Source organism: Ambystoma mexicanum, chromosome 9, assembly GCF_040938575.1.
Source record: "Ambystoma mexicanum isolate Mex_15411 chromosome 9, UKY_AmexF1_1, whole genome shotgun sequence".
Lineage (NCBI taxonomy): Eukaryota > Metazoa > Chordata > Amphibia > Caudata > Ambystomatidae > Ambystoma > Ambystoma mexicanum.
This window is the reverse complement of record NC_090931.1, coordinates 1,499,799,508-1,499,824,226: the sequence shown is the minus strand read 5'-3', so window position 1 is coordinate 1,499,824,226 and position 24,719 is coordinate 1,499,799,508. Positions and strand designations below refer to the sequence as shown.

Here is a 24,719-nt window from a genome sequence, read left to right as displayed (position 1 = left end):
TATCCTCGAGGTGGAAAAAACCATCCTCTCTCTCAAACCATCTAACTGTAAAGGTGATATCTGCCCAGCGTATATCATAAAAGAGGCTGCGAGAGACCTCTACACGTTCATTTCCAAACTGATTAACGCCTCCTTTGCCTCTGGCACCGTCCCAGCCAATTTGAAACAATCCTGGGTATTTCTGCTTCTCAAGAAGCAAACCTTAGACCCACTTATCGCTATCAATTACCACCCCATCAAAACAGTACCATTTCTTCTTAAAATTTTGGATAAAATTGCATATTTGCAGATAATAAAAAAAACACCTTGAACAGCACAAACTCCTAGGGGTCCGTCAATCAGGATTCCGACCATTACACGGGACGGAAACTGCACTAATAGACCTGAAGACACAAATCGATGAGCTGAGGGACCAAGGGAAAACAGCATTATTATTGCTACTCGATCTCTCAGCTGCATTCGACTTGGTTGATCATAAGATCCTTTGAAGGCATCTTGATACAGCAGCCCACTTTTCTAGAGGCGCTGTTAAATGGATAGAATCCTTCTTCAGCGACAGAACTAGCAGAGTATTCTCTCCCTCTGCAGCTGAGGACCCTCATGTGTGGGGCCTATCATGGTTCTTGTGTGTCCCCCACTCTCTACAATATATTCACCAAGCCACTGTTCGATGATCTGGACCTTCTGGGTGTCACCTATACTTACTACGCAGATGACACTCAGATTCTCCTCCCGCTTTCCGGGGATCATGGCAAGGACCTGGCGATGGTGAATAGAATCTATCTCATCATTCAGGCATGGATGGCCACTCGCGGACTATGCCTGAATGATGACAAGACAGAGCTGATAATCCTTGGCTCCCCATCCAACATCTCCAAACTAGGGCATGAATATGCCTCTTTCATCATTGACGGTAATAATACTCACGTCTCCAAAGAGGTAAAACCTCTTGATTTCTACCTGGATGCAACGATGTCCTTTACCAAACAACTAAATTCTCTGACCTCTACCACAGCCTATACTTGTAAGCTGATCAGAGCAGGCAGGCCCTTCCTTTCCAACGTCAGCTGCCTTATACTGGCCAGAGCATTAATTCTATCAAGACTAGATTACTGCAATGCCCTCTACAGCAGCGCTAATAAAACCATTATCCAAAAACTCCAAATATTACAAAACAATGCCATTAGAGCTGCACTAGGCATCAACAAAAGAGTGCATTTCTCTGCCACCAGACATCACCATAAATGGTTATCAACCCGCAATAAAATACAACTAAAAATCGCCTCGGACACAAAGCGCTACACAACTTGGCACCGAGCTACCTCATTGACAGAATATCCAGAAGAACTTCTAGTAGACCGTCCAGAACCATTAATACTAATTGTTTGGTAGTACCCAGATTCAAATTGTCTAAGATTGGCGGCAGCAGTTTCCCCGTGAAGGCCGCTAAACTTTGGAACTCCCTGCCACACCAGCTGAGAGCCAACCTCCCCTACTCTTTCTTCAGAAAGAACCTCATTACTCAACTCAACCTGACTGAGAATTAGTTCGCCCTGAAACTCTGGTACGTCAGCACGACCTGCTGCTAGATTGTAAATCATGTACAGTTCCAACTACCTAGATGTAAATAATTCTGCCTCTACGTGCAACCCAAGTTTTGTATATAGTATTATTTCAGATGTAATGTCGACATTTCGTATTTTGCCTGTACATTTGTAACATATTTAAGCATTGCATATCCGTCTGCGCCCCGCTACTCCGGGGTCTGGTGCGCCTTATAAATGCAATAAATAAACAAACAAACATCCCCTGTCTCAGCCTCACAACCCCCTCTATGTGGTTCTCTGGAACTCACGCAAGGCAACGCTCCCCTTTTAGCCACTGCAGACTCCCCCACATATCTTTTGATATGTGCAGGTCGTTCCTTACATACCGTAAGTTTTAGACCCAACTTACACGGTGACTGAACATTAGCACACAGGAGAGACACCACCATTAGGGATGCAAAGCAAATCACTACCCAATTAGACTTGCTTCCACATTTAGGCAACTTAATCTGTAGCATGACCCTTATGGTATTGACAGCCTGGGGTGGTCGACCACAACCTCAGCAATGCAGTTCTATTAAAAAATGGGCTGGTGGGCGATGTATTTTTTTTTATTGTTTTGGTTTATATAAACCTTTACAAAACTTTTAAACAGCAACATTTATATCTTTAAAATACATCTCATTAATTACATAAACAGATTAACAAATCAAAAAAAGGAATTCTTAGATAATTTAAATAATACATATTGCTTAAAAGAGAAACAGCTCTACACGGCAGAATACACTACCCATCTTTTAGCTATCTCTTGTACTATTCAAATTACATACATTCTTTAAAAATACATTTGTTCTTATCTTCATTACCATGGAATTACCATGAAGCAATTTAAACCATAAAAGTTCACCATTTACTTGTGATGTATCATTAACAAATTGTTCGAAGTATTCTATTCTTTTAGGCAGTAATTCCGGGCACTTTAATAAAAGATGGTATAAAGTTTCTATCTCCCCTGGAGTCAAACAACGCCTGCAATATTTATACTCTCCTTCTGTATGATATCGAATATTGCAAATTTCAAGAGTATTTAAAACATTGAATCTAAATCGCATTGTACTATTTCGAAGGGAACGAGCAGGATATTTCAACATACAGACTTCTGGTTCAGGATGCCATTTTCAAAACAATACAGTTTGTGCATATAACTTTGAATTCAACAGTTTTGCATTATTTTCCACCCAATCATACGCTTTTATCAATGATTTCACTTTCAACGGTTTTTTGATGAGAGTTGACAGTGCTAAGCCCAAGTTTAATAATATACCATCAACTTCTTCTAACATGCGCATAAAATGTCCTGAATTATCATCAGCTATTTTTTGATGAATTGATTCCTTTTCACTAGTCTGACGTTTCAAGTAAGGCAAGTAAGGCGATTTTTTTCCAAAATGTACAGCTTTTTAACGAAGGAAGTCCAAATTCATATAGAATTATTTCCATTGGAATACATTTGGGAATAAAAAACAATAAATTTCTCCATATTATCGCCTCGATAGACTAAGTAATATGACAATTCATCTGTAAGAATTCCAGACCATAAGTAATTCTTGGAATTATTTTCTCACAATAAAATTCAATGCAAGCATACATGGAACATTTCCCATACATTCTTTCAATAATTTTCAATTGTTTCGAGGCATATAACGCCTCCTGATTTAAACCATTTTTGATGAAATTAGTAGAGAGTCTACTTGTGAATGAGAAACCCAAATATTTCATAGATTTATGTTACTTAATTATAATGCTGTCACAATGCCATACAAAGGTCGATGATTTTTTTGAACTATGGCCCAGATTTATTATCAGTTTTTGAAGCATTTATTTTCAATTTCAACTCTTTTTGTCAAGGTTACGAATTAATTATTCGTTGTGGCCCTATTTTTGTAGTATCAAATAGCAAAAAGGCATCTGCATATGCCACCCTTTGCATTTTTATTTTATCCAGTTTTGGAGCTACGAATCCACTCCCATCCAGATCTTTCATATACGTATAGGTTCATTAGAATGTCAACAAGTGCACAGCCCTGCTTCAGACCATTTCTTGCCATTATAATATTTGACATTAGTCCTTCATTATTCAGTTTTACACGGATATCTGTTTTTGAATACAGATTTACCAATATATCTCAGAGATCTCTTTCAATTCCCAAGTTATTGGGGCCCGGAGTGTTAGAAGCCTTAGATTTCTTGCTTTATATTTGAAATGGATACATCTATCTTCCAACTCATTTTGTTTATTTCAAATTCAATTTTTTCAGATTTGGATTCCCTGTATAATTTTTCAAAGTGTTCGGTCCATACATTGCCATTTATTGGATTCACTGATAATTGAGTTTGCATCACTTCCGATCTGTTTATTAGGGACCAAAGGTTTCTTGAGTTGGATTCCTTCATGAACGCGAACAGGGCCTCGGCATCCCTTTGTTGGATAATAACACAGTGATTAATAAACCAATTTTTAATATTGTTGACTAAAACTCTTCAATTTTAGTTTAGTAGTTCGAATATTAGCATTTTGTTTTTTATCTCACGTATTTCTTTATTTAAATCAGTTTTCCGCTGTTTTGTTTCTAAATCAAATGAATGTTTATGTAAAGTTTTTGTCATAACTACAGATGATTCATTCCTTAGATATTTACTTAGCACAGACTTCAGATGATTGCTAAATTTATCAGCTGTATAAATCCTATGTTTTGTCTCAAGTGTCTTTGATTCATACTCATAAAGCAACATAATATTACATTTTTCAATTTTACCTGGATTCCATTTGATTCGTGAGCCTTTGACATTAGTTTCAACATTTGCACAATGCATTTTTGGAACATCACTTTTTTTTCCCAGGGCAAATTACATGAAAGCATAGCATGGTTGCTAGCTGCCGTTAGGATAATCTTCATATTACACATCGCCAAACATAGGTCTGTGCTAACAAACAGGTAGTCTATTATAGAACCCTCCCCTCTTGCTTGCCACGTCGGTTTGGTATTATGCATGATATTTAATCCCCAACTGTTGGCAAAGGCAAGCCATAGACTTCCTCTATACAATTTGTTTCCAGCATTGGAGTTGTGATCGCCCAAAACCGAAATAGCCCATTCCATATCACTGTTTGACATGGTGCAGTTGGCATTCAAGTCGCCAGCTAAGATAATCGCTCCATACGGTTTTGTGCCCAGCCAGGCATCTACCCTTGTATCCAGTTTACCAATCACCAACTCCAAATCACTATCCAAGAATTCTGACACATTCCAGTAGATCTTAACTAGCAGGAGATGCTTTATACCTGATTCTGTCAATATTTTAAGAGTTAAAACCATTATTGTATCATAAATATGCTCTCCAGATTCAACAGTTATCGATTCGTCATTACGTAATGCAAGGGCCAAACCTCTTTTGGGCGACCTCTAGCTCCCAATTTGGCTGGTATAAATAAAATGTCATATCCATCCCACACCATAACTTTCCTTGACCAAGTTTCCTGCAATAAGAATAAGTCATATTTTAGCATGGATTCACAAACTTCATTATTGGAAATAAGATGAGAAGATCCTCTTGAGTTCCATGAAACCAAACTAAAGAATCTGACAGTACTAGAGTGGTTTCCCCATTGTTTTCAATTGTGTGATGGATTCTTTTAAATGATAGTGCTAATGAGTGCCACTTGTTCATATCTTTGAGGAGTGCACTATCCATTTCTACTGCTTTCACACTTTCCTCCCTAGGATATCCTACAACATCTATTCTTGCCGTTTTTGGGATTCCCACCATAAAATTAGAGATGGGATTATGATAGTTCAAAATATCAAAGTCTCTTTTGTAGTGCACCAGCTTCCCTCAGTATCAGGGACCTTACCAAAAGAGATGGTATTACAAGTCGTACAAAGTCTAACCTTTGTGCATGAATAAAGTCCACCAACTTTATATCAGCTGATGTAATGAGCTCTAATTCTGGAATATCAGCAAAGAGACTTAAAATATGGTCTAGTCATTGACCATGGCCCTTCGTCAAAAATATAGTGCATAAATAAACTTGGCTTTTGTGGGAATTTGGGCACCCGTAGCGCATTTATATGAGCATTAGAGTTTTGAAACTCTTCAGCTTTATAGTCCTCCTTACCCAGCTGAGCCTCCTTTGATGCATCACGCAGGGTAACATCCCTCAGAAACCTACAAAAGGACGTGTTAAGCGCTTTTTGTGCTACTGCATTTATGCATCGCAATTTATTTTCTTTAAATGTTCACTTTAAATTGCTCTAACCTCTTATTTTGTGCTATTTCTTCACACTTGCCACCTTCCCTGAATACACCGTCCTTTATGGGAGCATCATTCCTTGCCAGACTTTACAGCACACTTCTGGCATAGATGCCAAAACTAAAGCAATCTCATTCAAAAGTCGAGTTTGCTTTTTTAATTCAGCTACTATCGATATGGTTTCATTTGGGTTAACTGTATTGGCGGTGCTTACTTCTTTGATTGGGCTTAACCTATCTACTGTTGAGGGTTGAAATTGAGGGTCTAGGTGTTATGACATGCATAATAGTGTGATCTTCCCTGTTGAGAAAATAGGAGGTGTATCAAGAATTGAATGATTCTGATCATTTTCATTCAGATACATCTTTTTCATATTTGCTGGCAAGTCAATATCTCGGTCTTCGACAAACAAAGATTGCGAAGACTCAAGATTCACCTCTTTGTATACTTTCATTTTAGTTGAATCTTTGTTTATACTTATAAGTGAGCATTGTTGCGCACATTCAATTAAATCCTCATCGGTATTTGAAGACCCGGGGAGCAGTAGAGCCACTGCTCTAGACATGCTCATCCTCTGCGTCTTCGGACCAGGGGTCATCACTGCGCATTCCTTTCTCTGTATAGCTTAGCATGCAACATTTATCTTTTCATGCTCTCAATCACCGTCCGCTATATTTGAGACCAACACGACGCTTTACATCTGAGAACGAATGTAAAACTTCTAAAACACTCTTACGTAGCCATACGAATATATTCGTCTCAAAATACATGCAATTACAACTCCCATTAGCAGTAACCTAAATTGGCAAAGTTATATAAGCCTCACGCCCCAGCCTCCAGCCTAACAGGCATAACAGGCCATTTCAGCAGGCCATTTTGCACGGGCACGCGCGCATACGTGCATGTTCGTCCCTTTTTCAAATCTCACGTAGGCTGGGGGCATGGCCACTGTATTTAATTACAAAAAGTTCATATATTAGACTGCTGTTGAACTTATAATGTCTCTATTTGATGATGTTAACAAGCAGTTGTATGTAGATGTTCTTACGATCTCAGTGGAAGCGCTGGGTAATTCAAACAGCTCCACACGTATCTAAGCCGGCAGAGAATCTCCAGGCATAACAGGCCACTTCAGCAGGCCACTTCACACAGGCGCGCCACTTATTTGATTCTCCAATGTATCGCTCAAAACACAAGGATATAGAGCAGTTTTACTTCTTTGTCCAATTGTTAGTCCAATTCAAAGCTACAGTGAAACAGCACTAGGCTCGTTATTGGCAGTCCATTCAGGATAGTAGAGACTGGCTCACTTCATGGTACAGGAATATAGTGCATCTCTCACTTCAAAGGGAATCAGCACCCCCTCTCAACTCAAAGTGATGCTCCCTCTCACTACAAAGGGGTGCTACATCCTCCTCTCACTTCAAAATGATGCAGGTCCCTCCCACCACTTCAACGGGATGCCTTCAAGAAAGCAATTGTCTTGGTGGGCTTGGTCGCTGCCGTGTCCTTGCAGTTGCCCAGGGTACAACTCCGGCCTCACTCAGGGCCCAGGCAGTGCTCAGTAGAACAGACTGATTCTGGGTCATGCACAGACTTTCCAGAAGAGTAAAAATCATGAAAATGAAAGAAGGACTTCCAACCAAAAACTTGTTTGTGGGCACAGTTCTTAGCATCGGCCTTTGAGAGCTGTAGTCATCTCCTCTAGTTTTACTGAGAGACCCAGCCTTAATGGAACGGCCTGGTTGTAGAGTTCAGTCTCCCTCTGTCTGCCTTTAGCTAGCTCTGCCTACAGGCCAGCATTCGAGATTACATCTGGGACCTAGGTGCCCTCTTTTAGCAGATTAATTTCCATAGTTGGAGACAGACATACAGGCAAGAGCCTGGGCACCCCAGTCTCCCTCATTGGCTGACAATATCTTCCAGCATCCACTTAATTTTTTACTGGGCCAATTTGGGTCCGAATTAGCCAGTTATGCATGCTTGCCCGTCTGTCCACACAACTGTGTGGCTTGGCCCCCCAAGCTACTGGCCCTCCTTGGGCTAGTGGAAAGCCAGTCTGGAGCCTTGGGAGGTTTCGTATAGACCCATTTATCCAAAGGGCCAAGTATGGTCACTGTCCTTCTAGAACCATCCTTCAACACCCTTGTTACCACCTTAGATGCCTTGTCGTATGCTCCTGCTGCAGCCAATGAAGGGGTCTTCCAAGTTCCAGTGGAGTAGGCAGGCATGACTGCTTCCTCGTCTTGCGAGTATTCACTTGGCTCTCCCTCCTGCTGGACCAATTTTGCCGGTGTAGACTCTGCCTCCATCATTGAGATTTCAGCACAAAGCGCACCTATAGCATCCTCTTCCGACCCTGCCACTCTATTTACTGAATCCTGGGATGTCCAGGTAATGTCTGAGTCGTCTGGCACTATTATTGCACCCTCCCTTACTTCAGTTATTGCCTTTGAGTGGACCTTGTTACGAGGATAGTATCGGAGGTTCAGAGTATTGTCTATAGACTGTTCCACTGTAGGAATTTTATGCAGCCTCTGCACTTTGATGGATACAAGGTTGGGCGAACAATACACCCCTTTGTTCGCTGCCCATGGTGTCGTCATGGTATGCAGGATTCTCTGGTCTGCCGCTATTACAGAGCATAGTGCAAACAGGGCTTCTACCTTGGAAACCAAAACTGTTACCTGGTCTGGGAAGTAAGCGTACCATGGCCGGTGTCTGAATTGTCAGTACTCCTGCTTCTCCTTTCCGCTGTTTCCAGTTATTCGCTTTGGCGAAACCAGTGCCGCCAAATTTGGACTTGCAGACAGGTTACTGAATAGCATAGCTGGTCTCGTAGACTGGTTATGCAATCCCAGAGAGTTCCTTATAATGGTATTGTGCAATGCCAAGAGGGAGCCATTATTGTCCAATGAGTGATCTGTGTTAGGTAGGTCACTGTCTTGTTCCCTCTGGCAGTTTCTATCCGCGGTTTGCTTAAGACACTGTGGTTTTCCATTTTGAACTGTAGCTTCAACTGGCTTTTGCTTTGGACCTAGGCCAGTAAAGTACCCTGGAACACTTAGCTGGGAGGGGGCTAAAATGTTCATACCCACAGCCCCGTCCTTCTTACCCCATTTCCATCTTGGCCAGTCATGTCTTATGTGTGTGTCTTATGCGCGCGTGCCCGTGCAAGCTCCCTTTCCCTTAGAGAGCATCTCGCTCCTCAGGACAGTCTGTCTAGTTAATTTCAATTTCATGCCAAGATTGGGCTCAGATGCCTACAGCTGGTATAGTTAACGATAGTGCCTGAGCAGCAGCTACCCTCTGGCCAAGTGCAATACCTTGACCAGTGGTGTCAGCCAAGTCAGCACCCACAGCCGGCACTTCTGCAAGCACTTAAGATTAAATGTGTGCGATAGTTATATGCGTAGTACTCCCCTATAGTGGTTTGAAAAGAGCTGCTCCAGATATTTTCTTAACGGAAAGTTGCTCCCATGGGCAGTTCAAGAAGCCCACGCCCACTGAACACTTGACGCACTCCGCGTCGCTCAGGCTTGTCAGCTGGGATATTATAGCTGCAGGCATAGAAAGGAGACTTCAAATGGCACGTCTCATAATTCCTCCAACAGGGACACAATGTAGCAATGTGTCGGAGGACGATGACTATTTCACCAAACACTCAACGCACTCCACTCACTGTACATTTTCAAAAGTTCACTAGTCAACATGATGCATCTTCCCCAAAATGAAATATAGTTGAAACTATGAAATTCAGATACACTAACATAAACTTTACTGTAAAGCATGGATTGATGCAAGTCTTTACAGTCTCAATATTGTAATTATGTATTATTTAACAACTCACATTTTAGGAATAGAATTGCATAACTGTCTATTAAAAAAATATAATGTTGACACATACTTGTCTTTGCCAGGCAGGATATAAAAAGCTTAATAAAAGTATCATCTCGATTTCTTCTGGTTTGCAATTATTTGAAAAAACAAATTCTTTCACTCCTACACATTCATTTAGCATTTAGGAGTAGAGGAGAGGATTATTGCTGCACTTTCCCTCCATTAGCACTTGAAGTGAACAGAGAAAAGATGGTGAAGAGAGCACTGACGGCAAGAGAGGAATGCAGGGTGAGCTTTGCTTTCATTGAAGAGGGCAACTTAAATGGCTACCTTTGCTACACAAGTGTTCATTTGATTAGCAAACCTACAGTATTGCACAGCAAATTGCTATTCAACAATGCTTATTTTATGCCTTGCATTCTTTAGTAAAGTCCCTCTCCTTACTGCAGTTGCGTCGTGCTCTATAAAACTCCTGCATGGGAATATTATTGATAGTAACCTTTCAATGACAGCTGTCTGCATGTAAAATGGAATTGACTTCGGTTTTGTTGCAAAATGTGTTAGTCTGTATCTCGCCTTTCGATATATATATATATATATGTGTGTAGGTTAAGAAAATCAATCTGGGACTTGTTAGTTTAATGCAAAAAAATGGTTATTATTCAAATAGTCAGTGAACTCTGCAAATTCTTGTGTGTCCCCATGCCAAACTATAAGAATATCATTGATATACTGTCTCCAAATTTCTATCTTACGAGTGAATCTGTTATTGCATAATGCATGTGACTTCATAATCTGCCATGAATAGGTTTGCAAGTGAAGGTGCGTACTTGGCCCCCATGACTACCCCTTGTAGCTGGGCATAGTAGGTCCCTCCAAAAAGAAACAAATTCTCTAGTATGAATTTGAGAAGGTCCTTCAACATTTGGACATGCTGTCTGTAAGATGGTGAGAAACCCTGATATGTGCGATCAATGGCTCTTACTGCCAAGTCATGACTAATTGAAGTCTAGAGCACTGTTACGTCCACTGTTGCAAGTTAATAACCCCCCTGCCACTCTATATCAGACAGAATTTGTGTGCTGCCCTTGATATACGATGGTGGAGTCAATACATGTTCATTGATCATATTATCAATGTATTTGGATAGTCCCTCTGTGGCCCATGCTATTCCACTCATTATAGTTCTCAACTTTGGGAGTCTATCATAGTCTATGTATTTTTGGTAAGAAATATATTGTTGGTATGGTTGGGTTGTTGATGTTAAGGAATCTTTTCTCATTGTCCGTGCGTTACCAGTCCTGTATTAGCGATTGACGTGTGAACCACTTCTTTGGTTAGGTTGTTTGGCAACTGCTTATACCACCCAGGGTTACCGAGGTGTGCCATGCCCATACTTAGATAGTCTCTAGTGTTCATAACCAGTACGTTTCCTCCCTTACCCGCTTGAGTCTCCTCTTTGCTGAAGTTGCCTTTTCTTCTGTTCCAGATTCCCTTGTGTCCAAAGGGCATCAATGTCCTTTGTGAGTATTTGATGAAAGGTTTTGATCAAACTTTCATTTGAGAGCTGAGGCATGAATCTAGACTTGGATTGAAGTTCCTCAATTGGCAAGTGTTGTGTTGGTACATCTAAGTCCTTACAGATGTATGTTTGAGAAACACTGGATTCCATTTCCAATGTCATCAGTAGATGTGTATTCTCGATATCCCCTATCGTCAGTTGACTTACGGGATCCAACACTTATGTAGCAAAACGTTTTTGAGTTTGAGTTTCCTGATGAATTTAAATATGTCAATCTGGAAATCTGTGTAGTCGGTCCCTATAGTGGGTGCAAATGAGAGATGTGGTGAAATCCCTGATTGTTTCTGCGACCCGGACCGTGTAAGGATGCCTATTTTTCCCCTTGGGGTTGGCCATCCTGAGTTACCTGGGGGGTAACCAGACGTGGACTCCCTGCTCACTGTGCTCAGAGAGGCGCAGCTTCACCTCACTGATGAGGCCCAACAAGGCTGAAACACGTGTATGGGGTTGTTGTTGGTACTCTTGTTCAGAGAGTAATTGCCCTAGCATTTCAGTGCTGGACTGCCCATGTGGGCGTGACAAAGACTGATATGCAAATGGGTATTTCCCATCTGTGAAAGGTACAGTGAGCAAAAAGCATGTGCAGCAAACTCATCTCAGAACTGGTTATCATGCCATGTTCCTTCTGGAGAGGAGCGCCTGCTACCTTTTCTTGAACTGTTTGTCCCCCTGCCCCATCCACGTTTCCTCCTCCCCCCTCCTGCCCAATACGTGGTGCCCCATGTTATAATACGTTGTGTTGTCGGAAGCTGAAACCTTACTCGTTTGGTGCTATGTTGAGTACCGTTTCTTCTGATTTGCCCTAAAAAAAACTCTGTCCCGGTGTATATCCTGTCTCGGCCCCTGATGTGGATTCTTCTGTATTGGGGCTTGTGTCCGCATCAGAGTAAACATCTGAGCTGCCTGAAGATGTGACGGCAGTGCTCTCTCTGAATTTTCTTATAACCTCGTCAAATTTTGTCTGAAAGGTGTAGACACTGTCAACCCGACAGTCTTTCTCATCACAAATTTATTTTCTAATTTTACTTCGAATTGCTAGATGCCCAGGATCGTATACATTTTTTAATAGTGTTTGTCTTTGGTAGTTTGGGGATTGTTCATCTCTGTGATCTCTGTCACAGAGTTCAAGAATAAAAGGACTATGCATGTGCACTCACAAAGCGTGAAACTTTATTTGAAAGATTGTTTCTAATGTAAAGGTGTAGCGCAAGCAACAGCACAACTATCAATAATAAGATGCAGTATAGTTTCATTGGGTCCCGGGCCCTAAAAATACCTTCTGCAGACTCAAAAGGACTGCAGTATGTAATGTCACTATTTATTGCAAAACGCATAGTGAGGGCCTTGGTCCTCATCTCGGTCTTTACTTTCATGAGTATATTATACATTCATAGCTATCTATTTACTGACATGAGAATGGCAGAATTGTCAGCACCTGATTTTCTATTTTTCTGGGCCATGGAAAAGGTTAAATGTGACGTCAGCGTGTTTTCCTGTATGAATCTCATTTAAGCTTCAGTTTCCATTTTCGTTGCCACTCGTGCTAATTGCTCATCAGCATTTTTTTCAGTAGTTCTTGACATCTTTCACTGCACTTGTGCTCCCTCTCTTCTTGCCTTTTTTGTAGGTTTATGTTCTTCATTTTTCTTTTGCATTATTTTTATTTTTCTCCTGGTGTTAGTAGTTCCCAGTTCAAGGCATGTTTTCATGTATTCGAAAGTGAGAAAGAACCTAAAATCAGGGCATAATGGGGTAATGTATAGCACAAGAAGGTGGAGCAAATCAGTTTCTTTTAGAGCTGGTTCTTTTTTGCTTCCTGCTTTTGGGAGACAGTAATCCTCTTCACAAAGACATAGCACAATAGTGGTGTTGATTTATGAAGGCTCAGCACTGTTGCAACCACCCTTGGTTGAACACTTTGCGTGTGGTCCTAATATTGCCTCAGAATTGATAGCATATTGAGGAGCTTAGACACTCTGTGCATCCACACGTCCCCCCCACAGTATGCTCTTCTGATGCCTGTGCAGATTTGAGCTGTGGCTGAAGCTTTTCCCACACTCCATACACTGCTATGGTTTCTCGCCAGTGTGGGATCTGTGGTGAGACATCAGAGTTGATGCCCGTGTAAAGTGTTTTCCACATTCCATACACCCAAAGGGCTTCTCCCCAGTATGGATCCTTAGATGTCTGCTCAGGGATGAGGCATCCCTAAAGCATTTCTTGCATTCAGTGCATTCATAGGGCTTCACCCCTTTATGGATTCTCTGATGCTTGTACAAACATGTCCTACTAGTAAAGCTTTTTTCACACTCTATACACTGGTATGGTCGTTCCCCAGTATGTTTCTTCTGATGTTCGTACAGATGTCCTCTCTTGGTGTAGCTTTTCTCACACTCCATACACTGGTATGGTCGCTCCCCAGTATGGCTCTTCTGATGCTGATTTAGATGTGAGCTCTGAGTGAAGCTTATCTCACACTTCGTACACTGGTATGGTCGCTCACCTGTATGGCTCTTCTGATGTCTGTACAGATTTGAGATGGAACTGAACCTTTTCTCACACTCTATACACTGGTACGGTTTTTCTCCATTGTGGGATCTCTGGTGAGACATGAGGATTGATGCCCGATTGAAGCGCTTACCACATTCCGTGCACCCATAGGGCTTTTCCCCAGTATGGATCCTAAGATGCCTGATCAGAGTTGAGGGGTCCTTGAAGCTTTTCTTGCACTCTGTGCATTTATAGGGCTTCTCTCTCATATGTCTCGTCTGATGCTGATGCAGATGTGAGCTCTGAGTGTAGCTTTTCTCACACTCTGTACACTTGAACGGTCTTTCACCCATGTGGGATCTCTTATGTATTCTCAGCTGTGATTCCCGATTAAAGTGCTCATCACATTCCATGCACTCGTGGACCTTCTCCAGAACACGTATCTCATGGCTGCTTACTCTCTGTTGAAAGAAGCATAGGTTCCACATATTATTTTATATCATCAAACAGCCCAACTATCAATAGACTCAGGGCACAGCCATTAATTATAACTTTACTCCCCACTCACAAACTCACTGGGTGAGCCACAATGAAGCCATTAGTGTCCTGCCTCAGATACATTTTAAGAGTGAAAATCAGGGGTCTGAAACCTTAGTAGAGTACAATCCTTAATAAATATATAAATGTAGCTCCTCCAGAGCCCTCACCAACCAGGAGAGAGATATGGACAAAATATACTTGCTGGGAGAATACTGCCCGATTTATATGTGAAAGTTTCAGCAGTTGGGTAGTCGAATGTGCCCCTCCTGCCCCATCCCTGGGAGGATAGCCGAGTGGCAACGTGCTCGCCTTGGAAGCAAGACAACACGAATCAACACATGTTCGATCCCCGGGTCCGCGCTTAGAAACCTCTGGGTATTTAAGCGTGTTATCAATATCCAACTAAGACAACAACAAACAATTCTGTAACAGCGTCTCGATGCCCCCGGGCTGTGCGAGCGCTTTAAAAAATGCAAATAAATGACATAAAAATAATGAGAGCAAAACGTGAGCTGTCTCTGAACCCACACATTGAATTATCCTGCAGTTGAGAGATGTGGCCCCAATGTAATATTTGTACACTCCTGCAACGTCCCTATTAACCAGCATTGCATGGAGTAGAGTGGCAAGTCATGAGGGAACTATACACAACATGCAAAATAAAGCAAGTCATCTCCATGAATAACAGCTGTACTCCCTGCTCCCTCATCATCAACACTACCTCCCTATTGATGCGGCTCCCTGGCAGTGTGGGAGTCGCAAGTCTAATAGATTGTAAGATCTGTGTTTCCTATGACGCTAAAGACAGAGTGGACTTTGAAGTCTCAGGAGCCACAGCTGCCAGAAGCAGACAGAATCACAGCTCTTACACTGTAAGGGATTTGGCCGGGGTGTATCCCTCGAGTCATAGGAGACCCAGGGGAGGTTGAGTAAACGGCGAGTTTCCCCTCCTGTGATGTTACTGTAGCTGTTTATGAATTCCATACTCCTCTGCCGTAATGTCACAGCAGGAGGATAAGACATTTGGGAAAGGAAATAGTTGTAGATGGTTTTTAATGGAAGCCATTCACCACAAAACTATTAGTGATTCTGTTGTGGGAGAATGGTGTACTGAATGCGTGGTCTCCCCTCTGCCATCACTCATGTTAAAGAGAACGTGCTCTCCCCTCTGCATCACTTATGTTAAATAGTACGCATCATGCAAACCCAAGTTCAAATCATAAAACCTGAGTAAATATTTCAAGACTGCTGGTTCAAGTGTTTATTTAGGTATCAAATCTAAGGGAAAGTGGCATGCGGGATGAAAGGGAATATGAAATATGGTTATAGTGAGGGTGATGCAATGTGTATCAGATGGGAGGGGCCAGCAAGCTCTGGGCATCAAGTTATTCTTTTAGCAATGATGGGGGTTCAATGAAAACATGATTGGGGGAAAAGAGATTAATTCTACTCAGGCTACTCGCTGAGATAGAAGGGCAGCATCATAGCAAAGGGTGCATCGTGTGTCGGCCGATAGATGACAAGTGCTGCAAAAGTACTGCTAAGGTTCTCAAAGCGCAAAGCACCGGATAGTTGCATCAAATGGTGGGAAAGTAGATAAAGCATGACTGTTAAAATCAAGACAAGCTCCCCCCTTACACAGAAGAGGAGATCGCCTTTTACACCTCTCTTATTTCCAAAAACATTTCTTATTTAATAATTGATGTCTCAGTCCGAACCCCCTCCATGCTACCAAATCAAATAAAATGTAAAGAGACCGCTTCCACTGAACCGGATCCATGTCCTGCTTGGAATCTCGATTCCCTGTTCCATGTCGGTCGGATCTTACCAGTTTCTCCAATAATTTCAATGGATATCCAGCCCCAGGATCCCAGACAAGCTCACAATTTACAGCCTCGACAAACCCCGATCCCTTCCAGCGTCATATGGTCAGGAAGTTAGTCCAGCAATCCTCCCTGTTTTCCAATGCTTTGCCAATATTTACATGGTTTATGCAACAATGCTCGTGGATGTCTCTTCCGCGCTTATTGCCAAATATTGAGTACTCAGGGTAGGTTCCATTACTTTGCTAATATTTCCCCAAGATATTTTTAAGACGATAGTTACAGAGACTTGTCGTCCATTTACACACTACGAGTACAGGTGAAAATATTCCTTTTTCTTGGCATCTGGAACAATTAATCTTTTATTGGTCCTGAATTTTGGAGGGTCTTTAAAAAGCATATATATTGACAATGCTGCAAGACGGACTGCTTTTTAAATTACAAAATAAACTTCCATCTGCAAATTCTTTCCTCCCCTTTGGGACTGGTCACATTTAGCTCATTGAGTGGGTGCACCTGGTTCAGCCAGCAGATTAATGGGCATCTCCACCTGCCTTCCGCGGTCCTCCCAGTAGTATTTCTGCCAGCATGGCCATGGCCAGCCCCTCTTAACCTTGGTGTACTTAGTGTTTCTAGGCTTTTCTGACCTTGTTGAAAGTCTAAATAAATCTTGTGATGTTTCACTTTAAATATGTAATCTTGAATGAATGTAGTGGCAGAAATCTGTACATTTTGGCACACGAATAGGAATTTAGGGAGAGTAGTCATCAGTAAATTAATTCATCCTTTAAAGTGAAATTGCTCTTATCCTATTGTGTCAAGTGTTGTTGGTTTTTGCTGTGGCTTGAGACAATGTTTTGTAGATGTAGTGTTTTCACAAGTTACCAACTGGTTCCTTTCCAAAGGTTCCATGAGCTTCCCCTCTGTGCAGCGAGAGTGAAGAAGAGACATCCCTGAGGCCATTGACAGTGAGACAGGTATTAACCAGGCATGGGACCAGTGGGGTCAAGGTTTAGGTGATGAACAGGCAAGGTTTTATTCTATCTCTTGCAAGAGAATGGACAGAATCTCGTTCAGACCCCATGCACGCAGCCAACCCAACCCGCACCCTTTTGTGCCCCACCAGATGCTCGAAGCCTCCATTTCTGCAGGCCTTCCTGCGGAACAATACCCACTTCCCGAAACAATGGATCCCCTTCTTCTTTGGACGTAGTCTGGCATCTACTTCTAAGATTCTCCAACACCATGTGATGTAATACTTCCGGTTCAGAACAGCCCTCACATCGTTATCCGCTCTTTTCCTCCTCAGTGAGGGACACAGGTTCACCACCCTCTGACGCACATCTGCCCCAAACGAGAGCCTTAATGTGGGAGCTGGATAAAACCAGAGCATTCCAAACATGATGGCTGGGTGTCTATTGCCCAGTGCCCCTAAACATCCAAAAATGCTGAGCATAGCAAACCTTATTGCGCAAGCCTTATCAATATGTATGCCCAAGAATTGCCAATGACAACAAACCCAGGTGACATCATCAACCAAACTCTGCTAGGATGCAATAAAAAAGAACAAGCACTTTGGCAGGAAACACATGGGCGTGGTGATGTCATTCTAAAGGGGATTATTGCGGCCTTAGTCACTCGGTATCTTCATGTGCCCTTCCTGCACGCCATTAGGGATTTATGATGATGCCCTATCCAGGATCCCTGCAGCTAAGGGAGGGTGTCCTGCTGACACTGGGAAGGCAAGTAGGGATGGAAAGGAGAGGTACGCTGCAGAACTGCCACCCTGCGCGTTCCATACTCCAGCCTCCAGCCCCGCCCCAGGACCAAGGAAGCAGGCAGGGAACAGGAAGAAGAGCAGAGGCAGCGGGAGGCACACACGGCATTGCTGCTGTTCCACAGCCATAGGCAATGGAATCAGAGTGGCTAACAAGGAAGGGAGTAGCAGGGACACCTTCCACATCTGATGGTGTAGGGGCCTCCTCAGGTGGGCCACAGAGGAGGCCAGCACATGGATAGTGAGATTCATGTCTCATCCTCCTGTGGACAGCCTGCCTTAGCAGTCTATTTTTCCTCCTGCTGCTGAATTCCTGTTCTGACGTGCACCGCAATCGATGACAGATGGCTTTGGGATAGGTGGGGCATGGTGAAGGTTATGGGGAGAAATCCATAAAACTGCTGAAGACATTTATACGTATCTGCTGTCTCCCATGTCATATCTCTATTCTAGAAATTATTTTCCTCATTAACATGCCAAGAGTACTTGTATGAGTTCAGTCATTTATGTTATTTACAGTATTTGCCCTATAAAGGTCTAACGTGTAAGGGCATATTTGGGGAAAAGGGGGATTTGAAGAGATGCCCTGAAACATAAAGCATCACCAGTATTCCTGAGATATTGTGTTAGAGTTCCAGGGAGTGGCAGCCTGTATGGCGACAGAGTGAGTGCCCCATTCCCCACATTGTGTTTGTGGAACTCTGAGCAGTTGCCAGCGGATGAGAAGAGACCACGAAAATGTTTGCCATTTAAATGTATAAACACTATGATAGAAGTCTGCACATGCTATGCACCGAGAATGGAATCTGATGTGCTCAACTCCTGGGGGTCACCAGTAGGTTTGGGGCTGAAGATACAGGAGGCCTTCTTGCCAATTGACTTTGCTCCCCTGAGACTGTAAAGTCCTTTGCAGATTTGGAAACCCAGTTACTTAATGGATGCTAAAGTACTGTGAGTTTTGTTGGATTAGTGGTAAACCTGGCCTTTCCAGAGATTCTGGGCCACAGGATATATATGTTTCAAGTGATCACCAAATGATTGATGGCAACTGCAGTTGTGTATCCCTTTGTCATCGAAGTAAACCCCTGTGAATGCTTGATGCCAGCTACTGCTGTCAATCACTATGTCATTTAAGTAAGCTCCTGAGAATGCTTGATGCAAGCTCCTGCTGTCAATCACTATGTCATTTAAGTAAGCCCCTGAGAATGTTTGATGCTGGCTATTGCTATAGATCAGTACGCCATCTAAGTAACCCCCTTAGAAGGTTTGATGGTAACTACTGCTGTAGATCACTACGTTCTCTAAGGAAGCCCCTGAGAATGCTTGGTGGGGACTACCACTGTAGATCACTGTGTCATCCAAATAAGCACCTCAGAATGGTTGATACCTGTTACTCCTCCATTTTTACCATCCAAGGAAGATTGCGGCTCAGTCCAAGATGCTTTTGCAGCTAAAATAGCAAGAGCAAGACAAAATATAATTAATGCCAGGAAAACATTGAGCCAGGAAGCATGGATGCAGAATGGCAATAACGATAGTTGTTTGGAGAATTTTAATTTCACCTCTATCATTGTAGCAGAATTAGTGGAAGTTTTGGGTCAAATGAAACCCACGTCATGCGCTGAAAACATGTTACCTGCTAATATTATACTTGAAAATAAGGAACTGTTTGCACTTATTCTACTGAGAATTGTCAATGCCTCTTTTAAGGAGGGTATAGTACCAAAAGAAATAAAAAAAGTTACCATTACACCTCTGGTAAAAAAAAAGTGGGTTTGGATCCTAAGGCCCAGGTAATCTTCGCTCTATAACTAACTCGAATTTTATACTCAAAATAATGGACAGAATTGCCACATTGCAATTACAAGAATACGTTGAAAAACAGAACTTTTTACATCAACAACAATCGGGTTTTAGGGCTTCCCACAGTACTGAGACAGCGATGCGAGACCTCCAAAATCACATGTTGGGACTGATAGATAAAGGAAAAATAGGGATATTGATGCCGTTGGATCTCAATGCCGCTTTTGATCTCGTAGATCATCAATTATTAGTAGAGGCACTGAGAGACAATGTGGGCTGTTCCGAGGTAGCTTTGGAGTGGTTAGTTTCTTTTCTTACAGACCGCCAAGCTAAAGTGTATTGGGGGAATAATTTTTCAGACCCCGTTGCAATTTTATTCGGAGTCCCTCAAGGTGCGAGTCTCTCACCTATGTTATTTAACATCTATATGCAAAGTCTGTGCGACATCTTGGTGAAAGCCGCACTATTTTTTTACTAACTATGCAGATGATACGCAGCTTGTCATTGAACTAAAGGGATCCTACCTTGAGGATAGTGAGATGATTGCAACAGTTCATAGTAAAATCAATGAATGGATGCAGAGAAACTGGATGTGTCTCAATGACACTAAAACAGAACTTATGCTGTTTGGGTCCTGTCGTACACTTATTAAACTGGGGAACGAGTATGAGATCTTTAAGATTAATGAAGCCAAAATCCAGGTATCCAACCAGGTTAAAACCTTGGGAATGATGGTTAACTCCTCGGTTAATGCTGAAGCACAGGTTAATTACATGCAAAAAAACACAGCTTATTATCTGTGTCTTATGAAGGCCATCAGCCCATACCTAGAGGAAAACAATATAGCCACAATAGCTAGGGCTATTGTGCTATCAAGACTGGATTATGGTATTGCTCTTCTTAAGGGTGCAACTGCAAAAGAGTTAGGAGGATGTCAAGTCATAGAAAATGACGCTGTGAGGATAGTGAAGAAACTAGGAAGAAGTGAGCATATTACCTCAGCTAGACGATCGTTACACTGGCTTAGGGTTGAGAAGAGGATAAAGTTTAAGGCCATGACACTTGTTCATAAGTGCCTTTTCGGCAAAGCTCCTCACTATCTAAAAACCCGCCTGGAAAGGTACATTCCACAGAGACAGTTAAGATCAGAAGGCAAAGGGTTGCTCATAGCGCCTAAACACAAGCTGAAAATGGGCCTGGGTTGATCTTTTGAAGTGCTGGCACCACAACAGTGGAACAGACGTCCTCAGGATCTCAGATTGGAAGAAAATCACTTAAAATTCAGAAAAAACCTGAAAACTTACTTGTTCAGGTGATTTATGATTCTTCCATTCGGTGACAGTCTGCGAAATGGAATATAGAACCAGTAGTGTTATAGCTTAGCCATTATGTTATTGCTGTCTGTATAACTGTTGTTTTGTGTTTGTTAAAGCACCCTGATGCCTGCGGGCTGCCGGCGCTATGTAAGCGGACATACATACATACTGCTGTAGATCGCTATGCCATCTAAGTAAGTCCCTGAGAATGCTTGATGGCGACTACCGCTGTAGATCCCTGTCATCTTAGTAAGCCCCTGAGAACGCTTGATGGGAACTACTGCTGTAGATCACTATGCCATCAAAGTGAGCCCTTGGGAATGGGATGGTGATTGTTGCTGTTTTTTTTGTACATTAATTTTTATTGTACATAGGCTTATTACAATCCTTATACAAAAACACTTTAGAAAAACAATGTTTAAAAAATAATGATATAAACACATCACACATTTTCATAATACTTCACATTAAACACTCAAAAACACTTTAAACCTTCAGTAAACCCCTCCCTAAAAATGCAATATAAAATACCAATGCGTCAGATAATTCCATTCATTCAATTCCATAAATGTTTAGAAAGGAAACCACCCTAATCACTAGCGACATTGGTTGCCCTCTCAAAATATACCAGAAACTGTCCAAATTTAGCAATGACACCTGTGATGAATCCTATGGAGTCATCAGTGATCCCCAGCCTAAGGTCGCCTCCCATGTGGCCAGGGAAAAACAGCCGCTACCTGATCCAGACCCTGGGGGCGGTATCCTGGGAGTGGATCACATGGGAGGAAATGGCTGTCAGGGGGTGGTGGAGACTCTCGCAGGAGATGCGGTATTCGTCCATTTCCAGTGAAGACGAAACTCTAATGCCAGAATCTCTGATGGCATGTTGCCATTATTCAGAACTCTTCAATGGTAAAACCCTGAAACCCCCTTTTTGTTAACCTTTCGAAACAGAACTCCATTTACGCTTCAGAAGTTCATAACACCTCTAAAACACATTTAACATCTAGGGGCTGATTCATGAAATTTGTGCGCCGAAAAACAGGGATTTGTGCGCCATTCTGCCCGCAAATCCCTGTTCAACAAATGGGTATTTGCGGGCAGAATGGTGCACAAATCCCCGTTTTTTGGCGCAAAAATTCCAATTATCAGCCCCCTAATGTTTATAATGGTTACAAGAGTATCCAACAGTGTAGCTTACAATCGTCTAAAAATCCTTGGGACTCCAAGTCCCAGGAAGCCTCAAGTACTGCGACGAAGAAGGAGCAAGGATCAATATGGAATGCATGTGATGCTCAGTACAACATGCCGTCTAGTTGTTAGGTTCACAATCATCTGCACAGGACATTTAAACCTGAAAATCACCTACAAGGAAGGAGAGAAGGAGAAGGAAAGGGAGAGGAAAGCTGCAGAGAGCACAGAGCAGAAAGCGAACACAAAGACAGAGGCAGGAAGAAGAAGATGCTTACAGCTGAAGGTGACGCGTACTGGAGGAGAGGAACTCTGGTGAAGTTTAAGCGGGTGCTCTAAAGGGACTGCTAGAAGGGAGAAGTCATTTGAGGTGCAATGGTTCCATCAGTGAAGGAGTGAAAAGCGATGCAGGAACCGAGAGAGACTCTGCCTAGCTTGGGAAGCTTGCCCGACGAAAACTCTTTGCTGCAGCTGCACGTTACACCAGTGAGTCGAACCAGAGGAGTTGGGGACCCCGGGACATGCCATCAAGTTAACAAATACTTGGGGAGTCCTTTTGAATAACGACCAAGTAGAATTGAAGGACAACGGCAAAATGGGACATTTTAGATGTCAGTTTGGGGAAATATGGAACCTGCATTGCAATAAGCTAAAGACACTAAAGAAGAAATATAAGTGCAAAGGTTGTCCAATTATCCTTACATGAGATGTCAGCTTGAGTAAACTTGGAACAAGCATTGCCAAAGCAAAAAGACACCAAGAAGAAAGTTGACAAACATAACTTGAACAAACCCCCATATGTGGGCTCTGAATAGGGGGGAAGTTGGAACAAGTGATACCTGGTGTCAACAAGGTATAAACAGTGAACAAGTACCACTGTGTTATACTTTATAGAAAAGTGAACATTGGCAAAGACCTGGTGGAGGCTACATATTAGGCAGTGAGACCTTTTTGGAAAGATACCTGGGGGCAGGAGAGTACACCAGGGGATCTGTGTGAACCAGAAAGGGGCAATTCCTACCTAGAGATTCAGTTGAGAAATTCCTGGCAGGAGAGTAGATCATATTTTTGGACAGTTATGTGAAAGAAACACTTTTTTCCCATTTGAAGCAGTTGTTGAAGTTAAAAAGACACATTTGCTTTGCCATCCTGACAAAAGTGTTCTATAGAAAAGACATTTGCTTTGTCAATCTAAGGAAAGTATTTCGTGAAAGACATTTTATTGACTTGAACAGAACTTTGTTGGAACAAAACACTTTCAACAGTTATCCTGAAATAGTTCAGGGGAAGAGAATCCACCCCTGGACAAAAGGAGGGTTTTGTTGGAATTAAACGTTTATGATTTGTGCACATTTTTGTTGACTTGCACCTTTGATTGTGTATGTTAGTTTGAGGGTCAGATATCTTTTGGACACAAGGTCAGCTTGCTTTAGTTCTCGTTAGGATAGGGACAAATAGGCCTTTATGCCGACCTTTTTTATTTTAATAAACATGAGCAATGTTACAAGCGTTACAACTTTGTGTGTGCCTCTCATTTCTGACCCCTCACACACCTCATAACATATGGACTAAAAAAAGTACTGACATTTAATTATCAAGTGCTTCAGAGTTTCAGTTTCCTGATTACAAAATCAACAGTATTAATACTCTGGCAGCTGATAAAACATTTTTCTCGGATGTGTATGAGGTTAAAACATATTTTTAAGAAGACACTCGTAAAAAAAGACTATCCAGACATTGCCGAATGTGTTTCGTTATAGAGCCTCTTCTTTTGTATTCCAATGCAATGTGCGAATACAGTTTATATTTCTTCCTCCCATCACAAGTCCTAATACAATCTAAATCAAAAATGTTCTTCTTTACCAAGATGGGACTGGCAATAAGCATATCCAGAGCAACCGCATTATCTTCCAGGATCTGACGACATCTTCTCTTAAAATTGGCAAAACATCCCACATTCGTACCCTCTATTTGCTTACATGCCATTTGATGCAATGATTTAGGATCAGCACACAAAAGCTTTCTAAATAATGATACTAGTTTCCATGAAAGCAACCCAGACAAAGATGGAAAAGCCAACTCATATCTCAGGATCACTGCCAGTACACAATTAGGCATGGTTAGTGCCGTTTGCCAAAGTATACCCTCAAAAACAATGTACTCAAATTTCTCAGATAACAATGTAGTTTCTAATACATACAAGATGAATGGAATCACTTTATTGTAGAAATGAATCAGAGAACACAGCGTAAATCGACAGTATTTTCTGGGAAATAAACATTATTTGCCCTCCCAGTTGTTTCTATTTGCCCCAAATATGGCTTTCCAAAGTCATCCACTGCAATGGTCATGTTAAAATATAACTCAAATAATTTGCTGTTTGTTCTATTGACTGTACATTCTTACCCATTAACCATTTAAACTTAGTTGACTTGGTTCTCCTGCCATTATAACAAAGAATGTTGGTTTTGGAGGGGTTCACCACCAGTATATCCTGC

At 42.0% G+C, this 24,719-nt stretch overlaps 1 protein-coding gene across 3 annotated transcripts in view; it reads right to left on the bottom strand.

Annotated features, from left to right (window-relative positions):
- Positions 1-24,719, bottom strand: part of LOC138489318 (zinc finger protein 436-like) — a 79,196-nt gene that overhangs the window by 41,168 nt on the left and 13,309 nt on the right. Inside the window, exon 2 of one of the 3 annotated variants that reach the window (XM_069617017.1) lies at positions 12,430-14,232. The exons of the other annotated variants lie outside the window; for them this stretch is intronic. Within the exon in view, the coding sequence (XP_069473118.1) occupies positions 13,351-14,232 (882 nt within the window). The 3' untranslated portion in view covers positions 12,430-13,350. Of the gene's footprint in view, positions 1-12,429; positions 14,233-24,719 lie in introns of those variants that run through there. 3 annotated transcript variants of the gene reach the window in all.